This window comes from Mustelus asterias, chromosome 17 (assembly GCF_964213995.1).
Source record: "Mustelus asterias chromosome 17, sMusAst1.hap1.1, whole genome shotgun sequence".
In the NCBI taxonomy this organism is placed as follows: domain Eukaryota; kingdom Metazoa; phylum Chordata; class Chondrichthyes; order Carcharhiniformes; family Triakidae; genus Mustelus; species Mustelus asterias.
In genome coordinates, this window is record NC_135817.1 from 91,545,460 (window position 1) to 91,561,165 (window position 15,706).

At 46.9% G+C, this 15,706-nt stretch overlaps 1 protein-coding gene across 1 annotated transcript in view; it reads right to left on the reverse strand.

Annotated features, from left to right (window-relative positions):
* hsf2bp (heat shock transcription factor 2 binding protein) overlaps positions 1–15,706 on the reverse strand; it is a 160,267-nt gene that overhangs the window by 100,224 nt on the left and 44,337 nt on the right. The window contains exon 3 of the mRNA XM_078231921.1: positions 789–892. Within this exon, the coding sequence (XP_078088047.1) occupies positions 789–892 (104 nt within the window). The remainder of the gene's footprint in view (positions 1–788; positions 893–15,706) is intronic.

A 15,706-nucleotide genomic window follows, 5' to 3' on the forward strand; every position in this document is an offset into this window, starting at 1 on the left:
CGAGGGACCAGGGGATTATTTAGGGTGTTGGTGAGGCCACACCTGGAGTATTGTGAGCAGTTCTGGTGTTCTATTCTGAGGAAGGATGTCCTTGCTAAAGAGAAAGTGCAGGAAAGGTTTACCAGGATAATTCCTGGGATGACAGGTCTATCATATGAAGAGAGACTAAATAAATTAGGATTGTATTCATTGGAGTTTAGAAGAGTGAGAGGGGATCTCATAAATGAAGCCCAGTCCATCACACAAACCAGCCTCCCATCCATTGACTCTGTCTACATTTCCCGCTGCCTTAGAAAAGCAGCCAGCATAATCAAGGATCCCACGCACCCCGGACATACTCTCTTCTTCCATCTTCCACCTTCTTCCATCGGGAAAAAGACACAAAAGTCTGAGGACACGTACCAACCAACTCGAACAGCTTCTTTGCTGCCATCAGACTTATGAATGGACCTATTTTGCACTAAGTTGATCTTTCTCTACACCCTAGCTATGACTATAACACTACATTCTGCACTCTCTCCTTTCCTTCTCTATGTATACGGTATGCTTTGTCTGTATAGCGCGCAAGAAACAATACTTTTCACTGTATACTAATACATGTAACAATAATAAATCAAATCAAATCAAATTTTTAGAATCTTATAAAATTCTGATAGGGTAGATTCAGAAAGAATGTTCCCGATGTTGGGGGAATCCAGAATCAGGGGTCATAGTTTGAGGATAAGGGGTAAACCTGGGTGGGTGAGGTGGGTGGAGCAGGGGGCTCACATTACTAAATGAGTTTTTACCTCTCGCTCCTTCTGGCAGTCTGCTTGTGCTGTTTTAAGCCTCGCTTTAAAATGTTCACAATCCAGTCGTAACTGTTCATTTTCCTGCTCCCTTTTCTCCAAAGCTGCAACAGAAATAGTACATTTACAATGAGCAGCTATATAACTCTGATACTGTTTAAAAATTCATGCTTCACACCAAGTCATAATGCAGCAACAATATATAATATTTCACACCAAGGTTCAATCCCACTGTCCAATGGATTTTCCACAAATTTACCTGCACACATTCATTTTCTGTATCAATAATGTACAACTTTTATGTTTAACAGGGCTCTTCTACAGGCAAAATGTGGAGCAAGTCTGAATATGCAGGTAGATGCTTCTTAAAACCACTGTCCATACAGAGCCAGATGTTTGATCGTTTCTGTGTTTTTAATTTGTTCTTGAGATGCAAGAAGCATTGTAAATTAATTTCCCATCCGTAAACACCCTTCCTACATCTAGTCTGTCCAGCTCTGTTAGGATTTTATACGCTTCAACCAGGTCTCCTCGCACTCACTCCCTCTCTCTCTCTCTCTCTCTCGAGGTATGCTGAAAGTTCCAGGATTAAGAAGTGTTTTAATCCAACATCCAAATGACTAATTCACAGCAGGAGTTAAAAAGCTGCAAAATCCAGCATCAGGTGAGCAAACCTGCTTTCTGTGCCAAGTCCAGAAAGTGGTGTATGTTTGTGGAGGTTTCTTGATTTGAAACAGTATACTTCGCTGTGAAGGTTTATACAATATTGTGGGTGTTCTCTTGTAATTGGTAAAAGTTATGCTGATTTTTCTTATTATAGTTTAACTGTGTTCTTAAATAAACTTTGTTTGATAAAATATTCCTAGTGGGTCACCTGAATCATACATGGAGTGAAACACCTTATGCTCAACCTAATGCCAAAATCAAAGTGCAAAACCTGCGGTCTAGGTTGACTTCGTAAAACACCTTGGAGTTTCTGATCTGGCTTAAAACAAAATGTATAACTTTAACCAGAGGAACAGATGAGTAGAGAATTTCTTAAATGGTGAGAGGTTAGAAATTGTAGATGTACAAAGGGAGCTGGGTACCCTTGTCAATAAGTCACTGAAAATTAACATTCAGATGGAGCAAACAATCAGGAAAGCTAATGATACATTCGCCTTTATCGCAAAAGAATTTGAATACAGGAGTAACAAAGTCTTGATTCAATTGTACAGACCTTGGTTAGGTGCACTTGGAGTACAGTTTTAACAAAGAACAAAGAACAGTACAGCACAGGAAACAGGCCCTTCGGCCCTCCAAGCCTGTGCCGCTCCATGGTCCAACTAGACCAATCGTTTGTATCCCTCCATTCCCAGGCTGCTCATGTGACTATCCAGGTAAGTCTTAAACGATGTCAGCGTGCCTGCCTCCACCACCCTACTTGGCAGCGCATTCCAGGCCCCCACCACCCTCTGTGTAAAAAACGTCCCTCTGATGTCTGAGTTATACTTCGCCCCTCTCAGCTTGAGCCCGTGACCCTCGTGATCGTCACCTCCAACCTGGGAAAAAGCTTCCCACTGTTCACCCTATCTATACCCTTCATAATCTTGTATACCTCTATTAGATCTCCCCTCATTCTCCGTCTTTCCAAGGAGAACAACCCCAGTCTACCCAATCTCTCCTCATAGCTAAGACCCTCCATACCAGGCAACATCCTGGTAAACCTTCTCTGCACTCTCTCCAATGCCTCCACGTCCTTCTGGTAGTGCGGCGACCAGAACTGGACGCAGTACTCCAAATGTGGCCTAACCAGCGTTCTATACAGCTGCATCATCAGACTCCAGCTTTTATACTCTATACCCCGTCCTATAAAGGCAAGCATACCATATGCCTTCTTCACCACCTTCTCCACCTGTGTTGCCACCTTCAAGGATTTGTGGACTTGCACACCTAGGTCCCTCTGTGTTTCTATACTCCTGATGACTCTGCCATTTATTGTATAACTCCTCCCTACATTATTTCTTCCAAAATGCATCACTTCGCATTTATCCGGATTAAACTCCATCTGCCACCTCTCCGCCCAATTTTCCAGCCTATCTATATCCTGCTGTATTGTCCGACAATGCTCTTCGCTATCCGCAATTCCAGCCATCTTCGTGTCATCCACAAACTTGCTGATTACACCAGTTACACCTTCTTCCAAATCATTTATATATATCACAAATAGTCCCCTTACCTGAGAAACAATGATGTGGAGTTGCCGACGTTGGAGTGCCTCACCTGAAGAAGGAGCAGTGCTCTGAAAGCTCGTGCTACCAAATAAACCTGTTGGACTTTAGCCTGGTGTTGTGAGACTACTTACTTAGAAATGATAGTATTGCAAAAGAGGGAATGTAACGAATGTTCGCCGGTAGGGCAGTTGATGTCATATACATGGATTTTAGTAAGGCGTTTGATAAGCTCCCCCATGGTCGGCTTATGATGAAAGTAAGGAGGTGTGGGATAGAGGGAAAGTTGGCCGATTGGATAGGTAACTGGCTATCTGATCGAAGACAGAGGGTGGTGGTGGATGGAAACTTTTCGGACTGGAGGCAGGTTGCTAGCGGTGTGCCACAGGGATCAGTGCTTGGTCCTCTGCTATTTGTGATTTTTATTAATGACTTAGAGGAGGGGGCTGAAGGGTGGATCAGTAAATTTGCTGATGGCACCAAGATTGGTGGAGTAGTGGATGAGGTGGAGGGCTGTTGTAGGCTGCAAAGAGACATAGATAGGATGCAAAGCTGGGCTGAAAAATGGCAGATGGAGTTTAACCCTGATAAATGTGAGGTGATTCATTTTGGTAGGACAAATTTAAATGTGGATTACAGGGTCAAAGATAGGGTTCTGAAGACTATGGAGGAACAGAGAGATCTTGGGGTCCATATCCACAGATCTCTAAAGGTTGCCACTCAAGTGGATAGAGCTGTGAAGAAGGCCTGTAGTGTGTTAGCTTTTATTAACAGGGGGTTGGAGTTTAAGAGCCGTGGGGTTATGCTGCAACTGTACAGGACCTTGGTGAGACCACATTTAGAATATTGTGTGCAGTTCTGGTCACCTCACTATAAGAAGGATGTGGAAGCGCTGGAAAGAGTGCAAAGGAGATTTACCAGGATGCTGCCTGGTTTGGAGGGTAGGTCTTATGAGGAAAGGTTGAGGGAGCTCGGGCTGTTCTCTCTGGAGCGGAGGAGGCTGAGGGGAGACTTAATAGAGGTTTATAAAATGATGAAGGGGATAGATAGAGTGAACGTTCAAAGACTATTTCCTTGAGTGGATGGAGCTATTACAAGGGGGCATAACTCTAGAGTTCATGGTGGGAGATATAGGAAGGATGTCCGAGATAGGTTCTTTACTCAGAGAGTGGAATGGACTGCCTGCAGTGATAGTGGAGTCAGACACTTTAGGAACATTTAAGCGGTTATTGGATAGGCACATGGAGCACACCAGGATGATAGGGAGTGGGATAGCTTGATCTTGGTTTCAGATAAAGCTCGGCACAACATCGTGGGCCGAAGGGCCTGTTCTGTGCTGTACTGTTCTATGTTCTATGACTTGTTCTAGGGACAATACACATCTTTTTAGCCTGTCTTGGTGCTCTCTCCATTCACATTGTTTTGTTTCTTAAAGACTTGATTAGTTGTAAGTATTCGCATTCCAACCATTATTCATGTAAATTGAGTCTGTGTCTTTATAAGCTCTGTTTGTGAACAGAATTCCCACTCACCTGAAGAAGGGGCTTAGAGCTCCGAAAGCTTGTGTGGCTTTTGCTACCAAATAAACCTGTTGGACTTTAACCTGGTGTTGTTAAACTTCTGACTGTGTTTACCCCAGTCCAACGCCGGCATCTCCACATCTTGTTCTAGGGATGGCAGCTCTGTCTTGTGAAGAGAGATTTGGAAAACTGAGCCTGTATTTCCTAGAGTTTCAAAGAATGAGTAGTGATCTCATTGAAACCTAATGAATACTTTACCTCGGTATTCACGGTGGAAAGGGATCTGGGTGGTTGTACTGCTGGATTGCGGAGGACAGAAAGGATCGAGCATGTGGACATAAAGAAAGAGGATGTGTTGGAACTATTGAATGGCATCAAGGTTGGTAAGTCGCCGGGACCGGATGGGATGTACCCCAGGTTACTGTGGGAGGCGAGGGAGGAGATTGCGGAGCCTTTGGCGATGATCTTTGCATCGTCGATGGAGACGGGAGAGGTTCCGGAGGATTGGAGGATTGCGGATGTGGTCCCTATATTCAAGAAAGGGAACAGGGACAGCCCGGGAAATTACCGACCGGTGAGTCTAACCTCAGTGGTTGGTAAGTTGATGGAGAGGATCCTGAGAGACAGGATTTATGATCATCTAGAGAAGTTTAGTATGATCAAAAGTAGTCAGCACGGCTTTGTCAGGGGCAGGTCGTGCCTTACGAGCCTGGTTGAGTTCTTTGAAAATGTGACCAAGCACATTGACGAAGGAAGAGCGGTGGATGTGGTCTATATGGACTTCAGCAAAGCGTTCGATAAGGTCCCCCATGCAAGACTTCTTGAGAAAGTGAGAGGGCATGGGATCCAAGGGGCTGTTGCCTTGTGGATCCAGAACTGGCTTGCCTGCAGAAGGCAGAGAGTGGCTGTGGAGGGGTCTTTCTCTGCATGGAGGTCAGTGACCAGTGGAGTGCCCCAGGGATCTGTTCTGGGACCCTTGCTGTTTGTCATTTTCATAAATGACCTGGATGAGGAAGTGGAGGGATGGGTTGGTAAGTTTGCTGACGACACCAAGGTAGGTGGTGTTGTGGATAGTTTGGAGGGATGTCAGAAGTTGCAGCGAGACATAGATAGAATGCAAGACTGGGCGGAGAAGTGGCAGATGGACTTCAACCCGGATAAGTGTGTAGTGATCCATTTTGGCAGATCCAATGGGATGGAGCAGCAGTATAAAATGAAGGGTACCATTCTTAGCAGTGTAGAGGATCAGAAGGACCTTGGGGTCCGGGTCCATAGGACTCTTAAATCGGCCTCGCAGGTGGAGGATGCGGTCAAGAAGGCGTATGGCGTACTAGCCTTCATTAATCGAGGGATTGAGTTTAGGAGTCGGGAGATAATGCTGCAGCTTTATAGGACCCTGGTTAGACCCCACTTGGAGTACTGCGCGCAGTTCTGGTCACCTCATTACAGGAAAGATGTTGAAGCCATTGAAAGGGTGCAGAGGAGATTTACAAGGATGTTGCCTGGATTGGGGGGCATGCCTTATGAGGATAGGTTGAGGGAGCTTGGTCTCTTCTCCCTGGAGAGACGAAGGATGAGAGGTGACCTGATAGAGGTTTACAAGATGTTGAGGGGTCTGGATAGGGTGGACTCTCAGAGGCTATTTCCAAGGGCTGAAATGGTTGCTACGAGAGGACACAGGTTTAAGGTGCTGGGGGGTAGGTACAGGGGGGATGTCAGGGGTAAGTTTTTCACTCAGAGGGTGGTGGGTGAGTGGAATCGGCTGACGTCGGTGGTGGTGGAGGCAAACTCGTTGGGGTCTTTTAAGAGACTTCTGGATGAGTACATGGGATTTAATGGGATTGAGGGCTATAGATAGGCCTAGAGGTGGGGATGTGATCGGCGCAACTTGTGGGCCGAAGGGCCTGTTTGTGCTGTGACTTTCTATGTTCTATGTTTAATATATTGAAAGGGATAGACAGGGTAGTTGCAAGTAAGATGCTTCCCCTGGTTGGGGAGTTTAGAAGCAGGAGGCACAATTTCAAAGTAAGGGGAAAATCGCTTAGGGGCAAAATGAGAAGTAAAGGTTGTGACTCTTTGGAATTCTTTACCCACAGTACTGTGGAAGCTTAGTCATTGAGAATATTTAAAGCAGAGATTGCCAGTTTTCTAAATACCAAAGATATAAAGGGATGTGGGGGTGGTACTGTGCTCCAATGCCACATTAACCTTTGCTATGCTGAACACTCTTCCGCTACCAAAGCTGACAGGCTGGGGGAGTCATGAGTTGAGTTCCTTGTCTCAGAATTCCCAGTTTCTGACCTGCTCATAGGAACAGAAAATAGCAGGAGTAGGTCATTCGGCCCTTTGAACCTGCTCCTCTCTTCCATATGATCACGGCTGATCTATCTCAACGCTATACTTCCATGATCTCCCATCACCTTTTTAGAGGCAAAAATCTATTTCCTTCTTAAATATATTTTGTGACTTAGCGTCCACAGCCTTCTGTGGTACTGATTTCCACAATTCCTCTGGGTGAAGGAATTTCTCCCCATTTCAATCCTAAATGTGAGATTTCAAGAAGAAATTAGATATAACTCTTGGGGCTAAAGGAATCAAGGGATATGGGGGGAAGGCGGGGATCAGGATATTGAATTTGATGATCAGCCATGATCAGAATGAATAGCGGAGCAGACTCGAAGGGCCAAACATTTCAATTAGATCGCTTCTCGTTCTTCTAAACTCCAGTGAATACAGGCATGGTCGACATAATCGCTTCCAATACAACAATCCTGCCTTCCCAGGAATCAGTCTGGTGATCCTTTGCTGCATTCTCGCGATGGCAAATATTTATTTTCTGAGACAAAGAGACCACAAATTAACACAAAACTCTAGGTGTGGGCTCACCAAGGCCCTGTATAGCTGCAGAAATGATGTGGAGATGCCGGCGTTGGACTGGGGTGAACACAGTAAGAGTTTTAACAACGTCAGGTTAAAGTCCAACAGGTTTATTTGGTAGCAAATACCATTAGCTTTCGGAGCGCTGCTCCTTCGTCAGATGGAGTGGAAATGTGGTGGAAAAAAAGTCCTCCTGCAATGAAGACCCACACACCATTTGCTTTCCTAACTGCTTGCTTCACCTGTATTCTTGTTTTCAGTGACTGGTTACAAGGGTACCTAGGTCCCTTTTTACATCAATATTTCTCTATCTAATGCCATTTAAATAATAACTCGACCATTCTGTTTCTCCGTTTGAATGGATAACTTCACAATTAACCTTGTTATGCTTCATTTGCCATGATTTTGCCCATACACTCTACTTGTCCAAATCCTCTCGAAGCCTCTTAACATCCTCCTCAACACTCACTTTCTCACCGAGTTTTGTGTCATCAGCAAACCTGGCAATATTACCTTTGGTTCTGTCATCCATATCATTGGTACTTATTGTGAATAGCTGGAGCCATCGCTGATCCCCACTCGTCTCTACCTCTGAAAAAGACCTATTTCTTCCTACCCTCTTTTGGTTCTGTCTGTTAGCCAATTTTCAATCCATCCCAATCCCATTTGCTTTCATGTTGCACACTAAGCTCTTATGTTGTGACCTGTAGCCACAGTATTTCCATAGCTGGTCATGTTCAGTTTCTAGTCAATGGTATGCCCTAGAATGTTGAATGGCAGATTCAGCATTGTTAATGCCATTGAATGTCATGGAGTAATGATCGATTCTCCCTTGTTGGAGATAAACATAGAAAATAGGTGCAGGAGTAGGCCATTTGGCCCTTCAAGCCTGCATCACCATTCAATATGATCATGGTTAATCATGCACTTTCAGTATCCCACTCCCGAGATGGTCATTACCTGACACTTGTGCAGTGCAAATGTGACTTGCCATTTGTCAGCCTAAGTCTGGAAATTGTCCTGGTCTTGCTGCATTTGGACAGGGACTATTTCAGTATCTGACTTGTCGCTAATCGTGCTGAATATGTGCAATCATCAGTGAACATCCCCACTTTTGACCTTCTGATAGAGGGAAGGTCACTGTGTGGCTAGGGGTGCAGCAAGTTCTGCAGCACAAGTCTTCAGTACTATGCCCACCTGGGGGAAGCAGCGGTGGCAGTGTCTCTGGAGCTGAGCCTGGCCCAGTAGTGCAAAAGGGTAAGGAAAGGAGGGTAGTGATAATTGGGGACTCTACGGTGAGGGGGTCAGATAGGCGTTTTTGCAGACACAGACGGGACTCTCGGATGGTGGTTTGCCTCCCTGGTGCAGGGGTCCGGGATGTCTCTGGTCGAGTCCCAGAAATCCTGAAGGGGGAGGGAGAGGAGCCGAAGGTCGTGATGCATATAGGTACTGCTGACATAGGTAGGAAGAGGGAAGGGGTCATGAAAAGAGAATATAGGGAGTTAGGTAGACAGCTGAGAAAGAGGAATGCAAAGGTAGTAATCTCGGGATTGCTGCCTGTGCCGCGGGAGAGTGAGAACAGGAATCGGTGGAGAATGAATGCGTGGCTGAGGGACTGGAGCAAGGGACAAGGATTTGGGTACTTGGATCATTGGGACCTCTTTAGGGGCAGGTGTGACCTGTTTAAAAAAGACGGGTGGCACTTGAATCCCAGGGGGACCAATATCCTGGCGGGAAGGTTGGCTAAGGCTACTGGAGAGACTTTAAACTAGAAAGGTTGGGGGGAGGGAATCGAAATGAGGGGACTGAGAGCGAGGAGGTTAGCTCGCAAATAGATAAGGAATGTAAACAGGGTAAGAGGGAGGTTAGACGAGTGATGGAGAAGGGAAGTGCTCAGGCTGAAGGTCTGAGATGTGTCTATTTTAATGCCAGGAGTGTAGTGAATAAAGTGGATGAGCTTAGAGCGTGGATTGCTGCTTCGAATTGTGATGTGGTGGCCATTACGGAGACTTGGATGTCTCAGGGACAGGACTGGGTGCTTCAGGTGCCGGGTTTTAGATGTTTCAGGAAGGACAGGGAGGGAGGCAAGAGAGGGGGGGGGAGTGGCACTGTTGATCAGGGATAGTGTCACGGCTGTAGAGAAGGTGGACGCCGTGGAGGGATTGACTACGGAGTCTCTGTGGGTGGAGGTTAGGAACAGGAAGGGGTCGGTAACGTTGCTGGGTGTTTTCTATAGGCCGCCCAATAGTAACAGAGATGTTGAGGAGCAGATGGGGAAACAGATCCTGGAGAGATGTAGGAATAACAGAGTTGTCGTGATGGGAGATTTTAATTTCCCAAACATAGATTGGAATATCCCTAGGGCTAGGGGTTTGGATGGAGAGGAGTTTGTTAGGTGTGTCCAGGAGAGTTTCCTGACACAGTATGTGGATAAGCCTACTAGAGGAGAGGCTGTACTTGATCTGGTGCTGGCTAATGAACCTGGACAGGTGGAGGATCTCTCGGTGGGTGAGCATCTTGGGGATAGCGATCATAATTCTATCTCCTTCACGATAGCATTGGAAAGAGATAGGATCAGGCAGGCTAGGAAAGTGTTTCTCTGGAGTAAAGGGAAATACAGTGTCATCAGGGAGGAAATTAGACGGGTAAATTGGAAGGAGGCATTCTTGGGGAAAAGTACCGAAGGAAAGTGGAGGATTTTCAAGGAATGTTTGTCTGGAGCTCTGCATGACAACGTTCCGATGAGACAGGGGGGTGTTGGTAGGGTACGGGAACCGTGGTGCACGAAGGTTGTGATGAACCTGGTGAATAAGAAAAGAGAGGCGTACAGAAGGTTCAGAGAGCTAGGAGGTGGTAAGGATTTAGAGGAGTATACGGGATGTAGGAAGGAGCTTAAGAAGGAAATTAGGAGAGCGAGAAGGGGTCATGAGAAGGCCTTGGCGGGTAAGATTAAGGAGAATCCCAAGGCTTTCTACAAATATGTCAAGAGTAAAAGGATGAGATGTGAAGGCATAGGACCCTTAAAAGGTGAAGGGGGAAAAGTTTGTGCGAAACCGTTAGAAATGGCGGAGCTGCTTAATGAATACTTTACCTCGGTATTCACGGTGGAAAGGGATCTGGGTGGTTGTACTGCTGGTTTGCGGTGGACAGAAAGGATCGAGCATGTGGACATAAAGAAAGAGGATGTGTTGGAACTATTGAATGGCATCAAGGTTGGTAAGTCGCCGGGACCGGATGGGATGTACCCCAGGTTACTGTGGGAGGCGAGGGAGGAGATTGCGGAGCCTTTGGCGATGATCTTTGCATCGTCGATGGAGACGGGAGAGGTTCCGGAGGATTGGAGGATTGCAGATGTGGTCCCTATATTCAAGAAAGGGAACAGGGACAGCCCGGGAAATTACCGACCGGTGAGTCTAACCTCAGTGGTTGGTAAGTTGATGGAGAGGATCCTGAGAGACAGGATTTATGATCATCTAGAGAAGTTTAGTATGATCAAAAGTAGTCAGCACGGCTTTGTCAAGGGCAGGTCGTGCCTTACGAGCCTGGTTGAGTTCTTTGAAAATGTGACCAAACACATTGACGAAGGAAGAGCGGTGGATGTGGTCTATATGGACTTCAGCAAGGCGTTCGATAAGGTCCCCCATGCAAGACTTCTTGAGAAAGTGAGAGGGCATGGGATCCAAGGGGCTGTTGCCTTGTGGATCCAGAACTGGCTTGCCTGCAGAAGGCAGAGAGTGGCTGTGGAGGGGTCTTTCTCTGCATGGAGGTCAGTGACCAGTGGAGTGCCCCAGGGATCTGTTCTGGGACCCTTGCTGTTTGTCATTTTCATAAATGACCTGGATGAGGAAGTGGAGGGATGGGTTGGTAAGTTTGCTGACGACACCAAGGTAGGTGGTGTTGTGGATAGTTTGGAGGGATGTCAGAAGTTGCAGCGAGACATAGATAGAATGCAAGACTGGGCGGAGAAGTGGCAGATGGACTTCAACCCGGATAAGTGTGTGGTGATCCATTTTGGCAGATCCAATGGGATGAAGCAGCAGTATAATATGAAGGGTACCATTCTTAGCAGTATAGAGGATCAGAAGGACCTTGGGGTCCGGGTCCATAGGACTCTTAAATCGGCCTCGCAGGTGGAGGATGCGGTCAAGAAGGCGTACTGGCCTTCATTAATCGAGGGATTGAGTTTAGGAGTCGGGAGATAATGCTGCAGCTTTATAGGACCCTGGTTAGACCCCACTTGGAGTACTGCGCGCAGTTCTGGTCACCTCATTACAGGAAAGATGTTGAAGCCATTGAAAGGGTGCAGAGGAGATTTACAAGGATGTTGCCTGGATTGGGGGGCATGCCTTATGAGGATAGGTTGAGGGAGCTTGGTCTCTTCTCCCTGGAGAGACGAAGGATGAGAGGTGACCTGATAGAGGTTTACAAGATGTTGAGAGGTCTGGATAGGGTAGACTCTCAGAGGCTATTTCCAAGGGCTGAAATGTCTGCTACGAGAGGACACAGGTTTAAGGTGCTGGGGGGTAGGTACAGAGGAGATGTCAGGGGTACGTTTTTCACTCAGAGGGTGGTGGGTGAGTGGAATCGGCTGACGTCGGTGGTGGTGGAGGCAAACTCGTTGGGGTCTTTTAAGAGACTTCTGGATGAGTACATGGGATTTAATGGGATTGAGGGCTATAGATAGGCCTAGAGGTGGGGATGTGATCGGCGCAACTTGTGGGCCGAAGGGCCTGTTTGTGCTGTGGCTTTCTATGTTCTATGTTCTATATGTGGAATATTTACAGAGCCGAAGCAGCATCCAGTCTCTTCAGTCATTTATTGATATCACGTGGAGTGAATGAATTGGCTGAAGACTGGCGTCATTGATGCTGCGGACCTCAGAAGGAGACAAAGAAAGGTTATGGACTCAGCACTTCATAGAAACATAGAAAACTACAGCACAAAACAGGCCCTTCGGCCCCACATGTTGTGCTGAACATATCCCTACCTTTTAGGCCTACCTATAACCCTCCATCCTATTAAGTCCCATGTACTCATCCAGGAGTCTCTTAAAAGACCCGATTGAGTTTGCCTCCACCACCACTGACGGCAGCCGATTCCACTCGCCCACCACCCTCTGTGTGAAAAACGTCCCCCTAACATTTCCCCTGTACCTACCCCCCAGCACCTTAAACCTGTGTCCTCTCGTAGCAGCCATTTCCACCCTGGGAAAAAGCCTCTGAGAGTCCACCCGATCTATGCCTCTCAACATCTTATATACCTCTATTAGGTCTCCTCTCATCCTACGTCTCTCCAAGGAGAAAAGACTGAGCTCCCTCAGCCTATCCTCATAAGGCATGCCACTCAATCCAGGCAACATCCTTGTAAATCGCCTCTGCACCCTTTCAATCTTTTCCACATCCTTCCTGTAATGAGGCGACCAGAACTGAGCACAGTACTCCAAGTGGGGTTTGACGAGGATCTTATATAGCTGCATCATTATCCCCGGGCTCCTAAACTCAATCCCTCGATTGATAAAACAGCTACTGTTACGCCGCTGTTTAAAAAAGGAAGTAGACAAAAGGCGGGTAACTACAGGCCGGTTAGCTTAACGTCCGTAGTTGGGAAGATGCTAGAGTCCATTATTAAAGAGGAAATAACAGAGCACTTGAATAAGAATGGTTCAATCAAGCAGACGCAGCATGGATTCATGAAGGGAAAGTCGTGTTTGACGAATCTACTGGACTTTTATGAAGATGTCACTAGTGCGGTTGACAGAGGGAAACCGGTGGATGTGGTGTTTTCGGTATTCACGAAGGAGAGGGGCGTGTTAACCGGGAGTGTCTCGGAGGGAGGTGTTGACCCGTTAGAGAAAATCTCCATTACGAGAGAGGAAGTGTTAGGTTTTTTAGGGAACATTAAAACTGACAAAGCCCCAGGGCCTGATGGCATCTATCCTCGACTGCTCAGGGAGACGAGAGAGGAAATTGCTGGGCCTCTGACGGAAATCTTTGTCGCTTCTTTGGACACGGGTGAGGTCCCTGAGGATTGGAGGATAGCGAATGTGGTCCCGTTGTTTAAGAAGGGTAGCAGGGATAACCCAGGAAATTATAGGCCGGTGAGCTTGACGTCCGTGGTAGGGAAGTTGTTGGAGAGGATTCTTAGAGACAGGATGTATGTGCATTTAGAACGGAACAATCTCATTAGTGACAGACAGCATGGTTTTGTAAGAGGGAGGTCGTGCCTTACAAATTTGGTGGAGTTTTTTGAGGAAGTGACAAAAACGGTTGATGAAGGAAGGGCCGTGGATGTCGTCTATATGGATTTCAGTAAGGCATTTGACAAAGTCCCACATGGCAGGTTGGTTAAGAAGGTTAAGGCTCATGGGATACAAGGAGAAGTGGCTCGATGGGTGGAGAACTGGCTTGGCCATAGGAGACAGAGGGTAGTGGTCGAAGGGTCTTTTTCCGGCTGGAGGTCTGTGACCAGTGGTGTTCCGCAGGGCTCTGTACTGGGACCTCTGCTATTTGTGATATATATAAATGATTTGGAAGAAGGTGTAACTGGTGTAATCAGCAAGTTTGCGGATGACACAAAGATGGCTGGAATTGCGGATAGCGAAGAGCATTGTCGGGCAATACAGCAGGATATAGATAGGCTGGAAAATTGGGCGGAGAGGTGGCAGATGGAATTTAATCCGGATAAATGCGAAGTGATGCATTTTGGAAGAAATAATGTAGGGAGGAGTTATGCAATAAATGGCAGAGTCATCAGGAGTATAGAAACACAGAGGGACCTAGGTGTGCAAGTCCACAAATCCTTGAAGGTGGCAACACAGGTGGAGAAGGTGGTGAAGAAGGCATATGGTATGCTTGCCTTTATAGGACGGGGTATAGAGTATAAAAGCTGGAGTCTGATGATGCAGCTGTATAGAACGCTGGTTAGGCCACATTTGGAGTACTGCGTCCAGTTCTGGTCGCCGCACTACCAGAAGGACGTGGAGGCATTGGAGAGAGTGCAGAGAAGGTTTACCAGGATGTTGCTTGGTATGGAGGGTCTTAGCTATGAGGAGAGATTGGGTAGACTGGGGTTGTTCTCCTTGGAAAGACGGAGAATGAGGGGAGATCTAATAGAGGTATACAAGATTATGAAGGGTATAGATAGGGTGAACAGTGGGAAGCTTTTTCCCAGGTCGGAGGTGACGATCACGAGGCGTCACGGGCTCAAGCTGAGAGGGGCGAAGTATAACTCAGACATCAGAGGGACGTTTTTTACACAGAGGGTGGTGGGGGCCTGGAATGCGCTGCCAAGTAGGGTGGTGGAGGCAGGCACGCTGACATCGTTTAAGACTTACCTGGATAGTCACATGAGCAGCCTGGGAATGGAGGGATACAAACGATTGGTCTAGTTGGACCAAGGAGCGGCACAGGCTTGGAGGGCCGAAGGGCCTGTTTCCTGTGCTGTACTGTTCTTTGTTCTTTGTTCTTTTTAGATTTCCAGAAGGCGTTCGATAAGGTGCCTCACCAAAGGTTGCTGCAAAAGATTGGGGTACACGGAGTTAGGGGTAAGGTGTTGGCGTGGATTGGGGATTGGCTATCTAACAGGAAGCAGAGAGTTGGGATAAATGAGTGCTTTTCTGGTTGGCAGTTGGTGACCAGTGGCGTGCCGCAGGGATCGGTGCTGGGGCCTCAATTGTTTACCATTTACATAGATGATCTGGAGGAGGGGACTGAATCTAGGGTATTCAAGTTTGCTGATGACACGAAGGTGAGTGGGAAAGCGAATTGCGTGGAGGACGCGGAAAGTCTGCAGAGAGATTTGGATAGGCTGAGCGAGTGGGCGAGGATCTGGCAGATGGAATATAACGTTAGCAAATGTGAGGTTATCCACTTTGGAAGAAATAATAGTAAATTGGAATATTATTTAAATGGAGAAAAATTACATTGTGCGACTGTGCAGAGGGACCTGGGGGTCCTTGTGCACGAATCGCAAAAACTCAGTCTGCAGGTGCAGCAGGTGATCAAGAAGGCGAATGGAATGTTGGCCTTTATCGCGAGGGGGATAGAATATAAAAGCAGGGAGGTCTTGCTGCAACTGTACAAGGCACTGGTGAGGCCGCAACTGGAGTACTGTGTGCAGTTTTGGTCCCCTTATTTGCGAAAGGATATATTGGCCTTGGAGGGAGTGCAGAGAAGGTTCACCAGGTTGATACCGGAGATGAGGGGTGTAGCTTTTATGAGGAGAGATTAAACAGATTGGGTCTGTACTCGTTGGAGTTTAGAAGGATGAGGGGTGATCTTATAGAGACATGTAAGATAATGAAGGGGCTGGA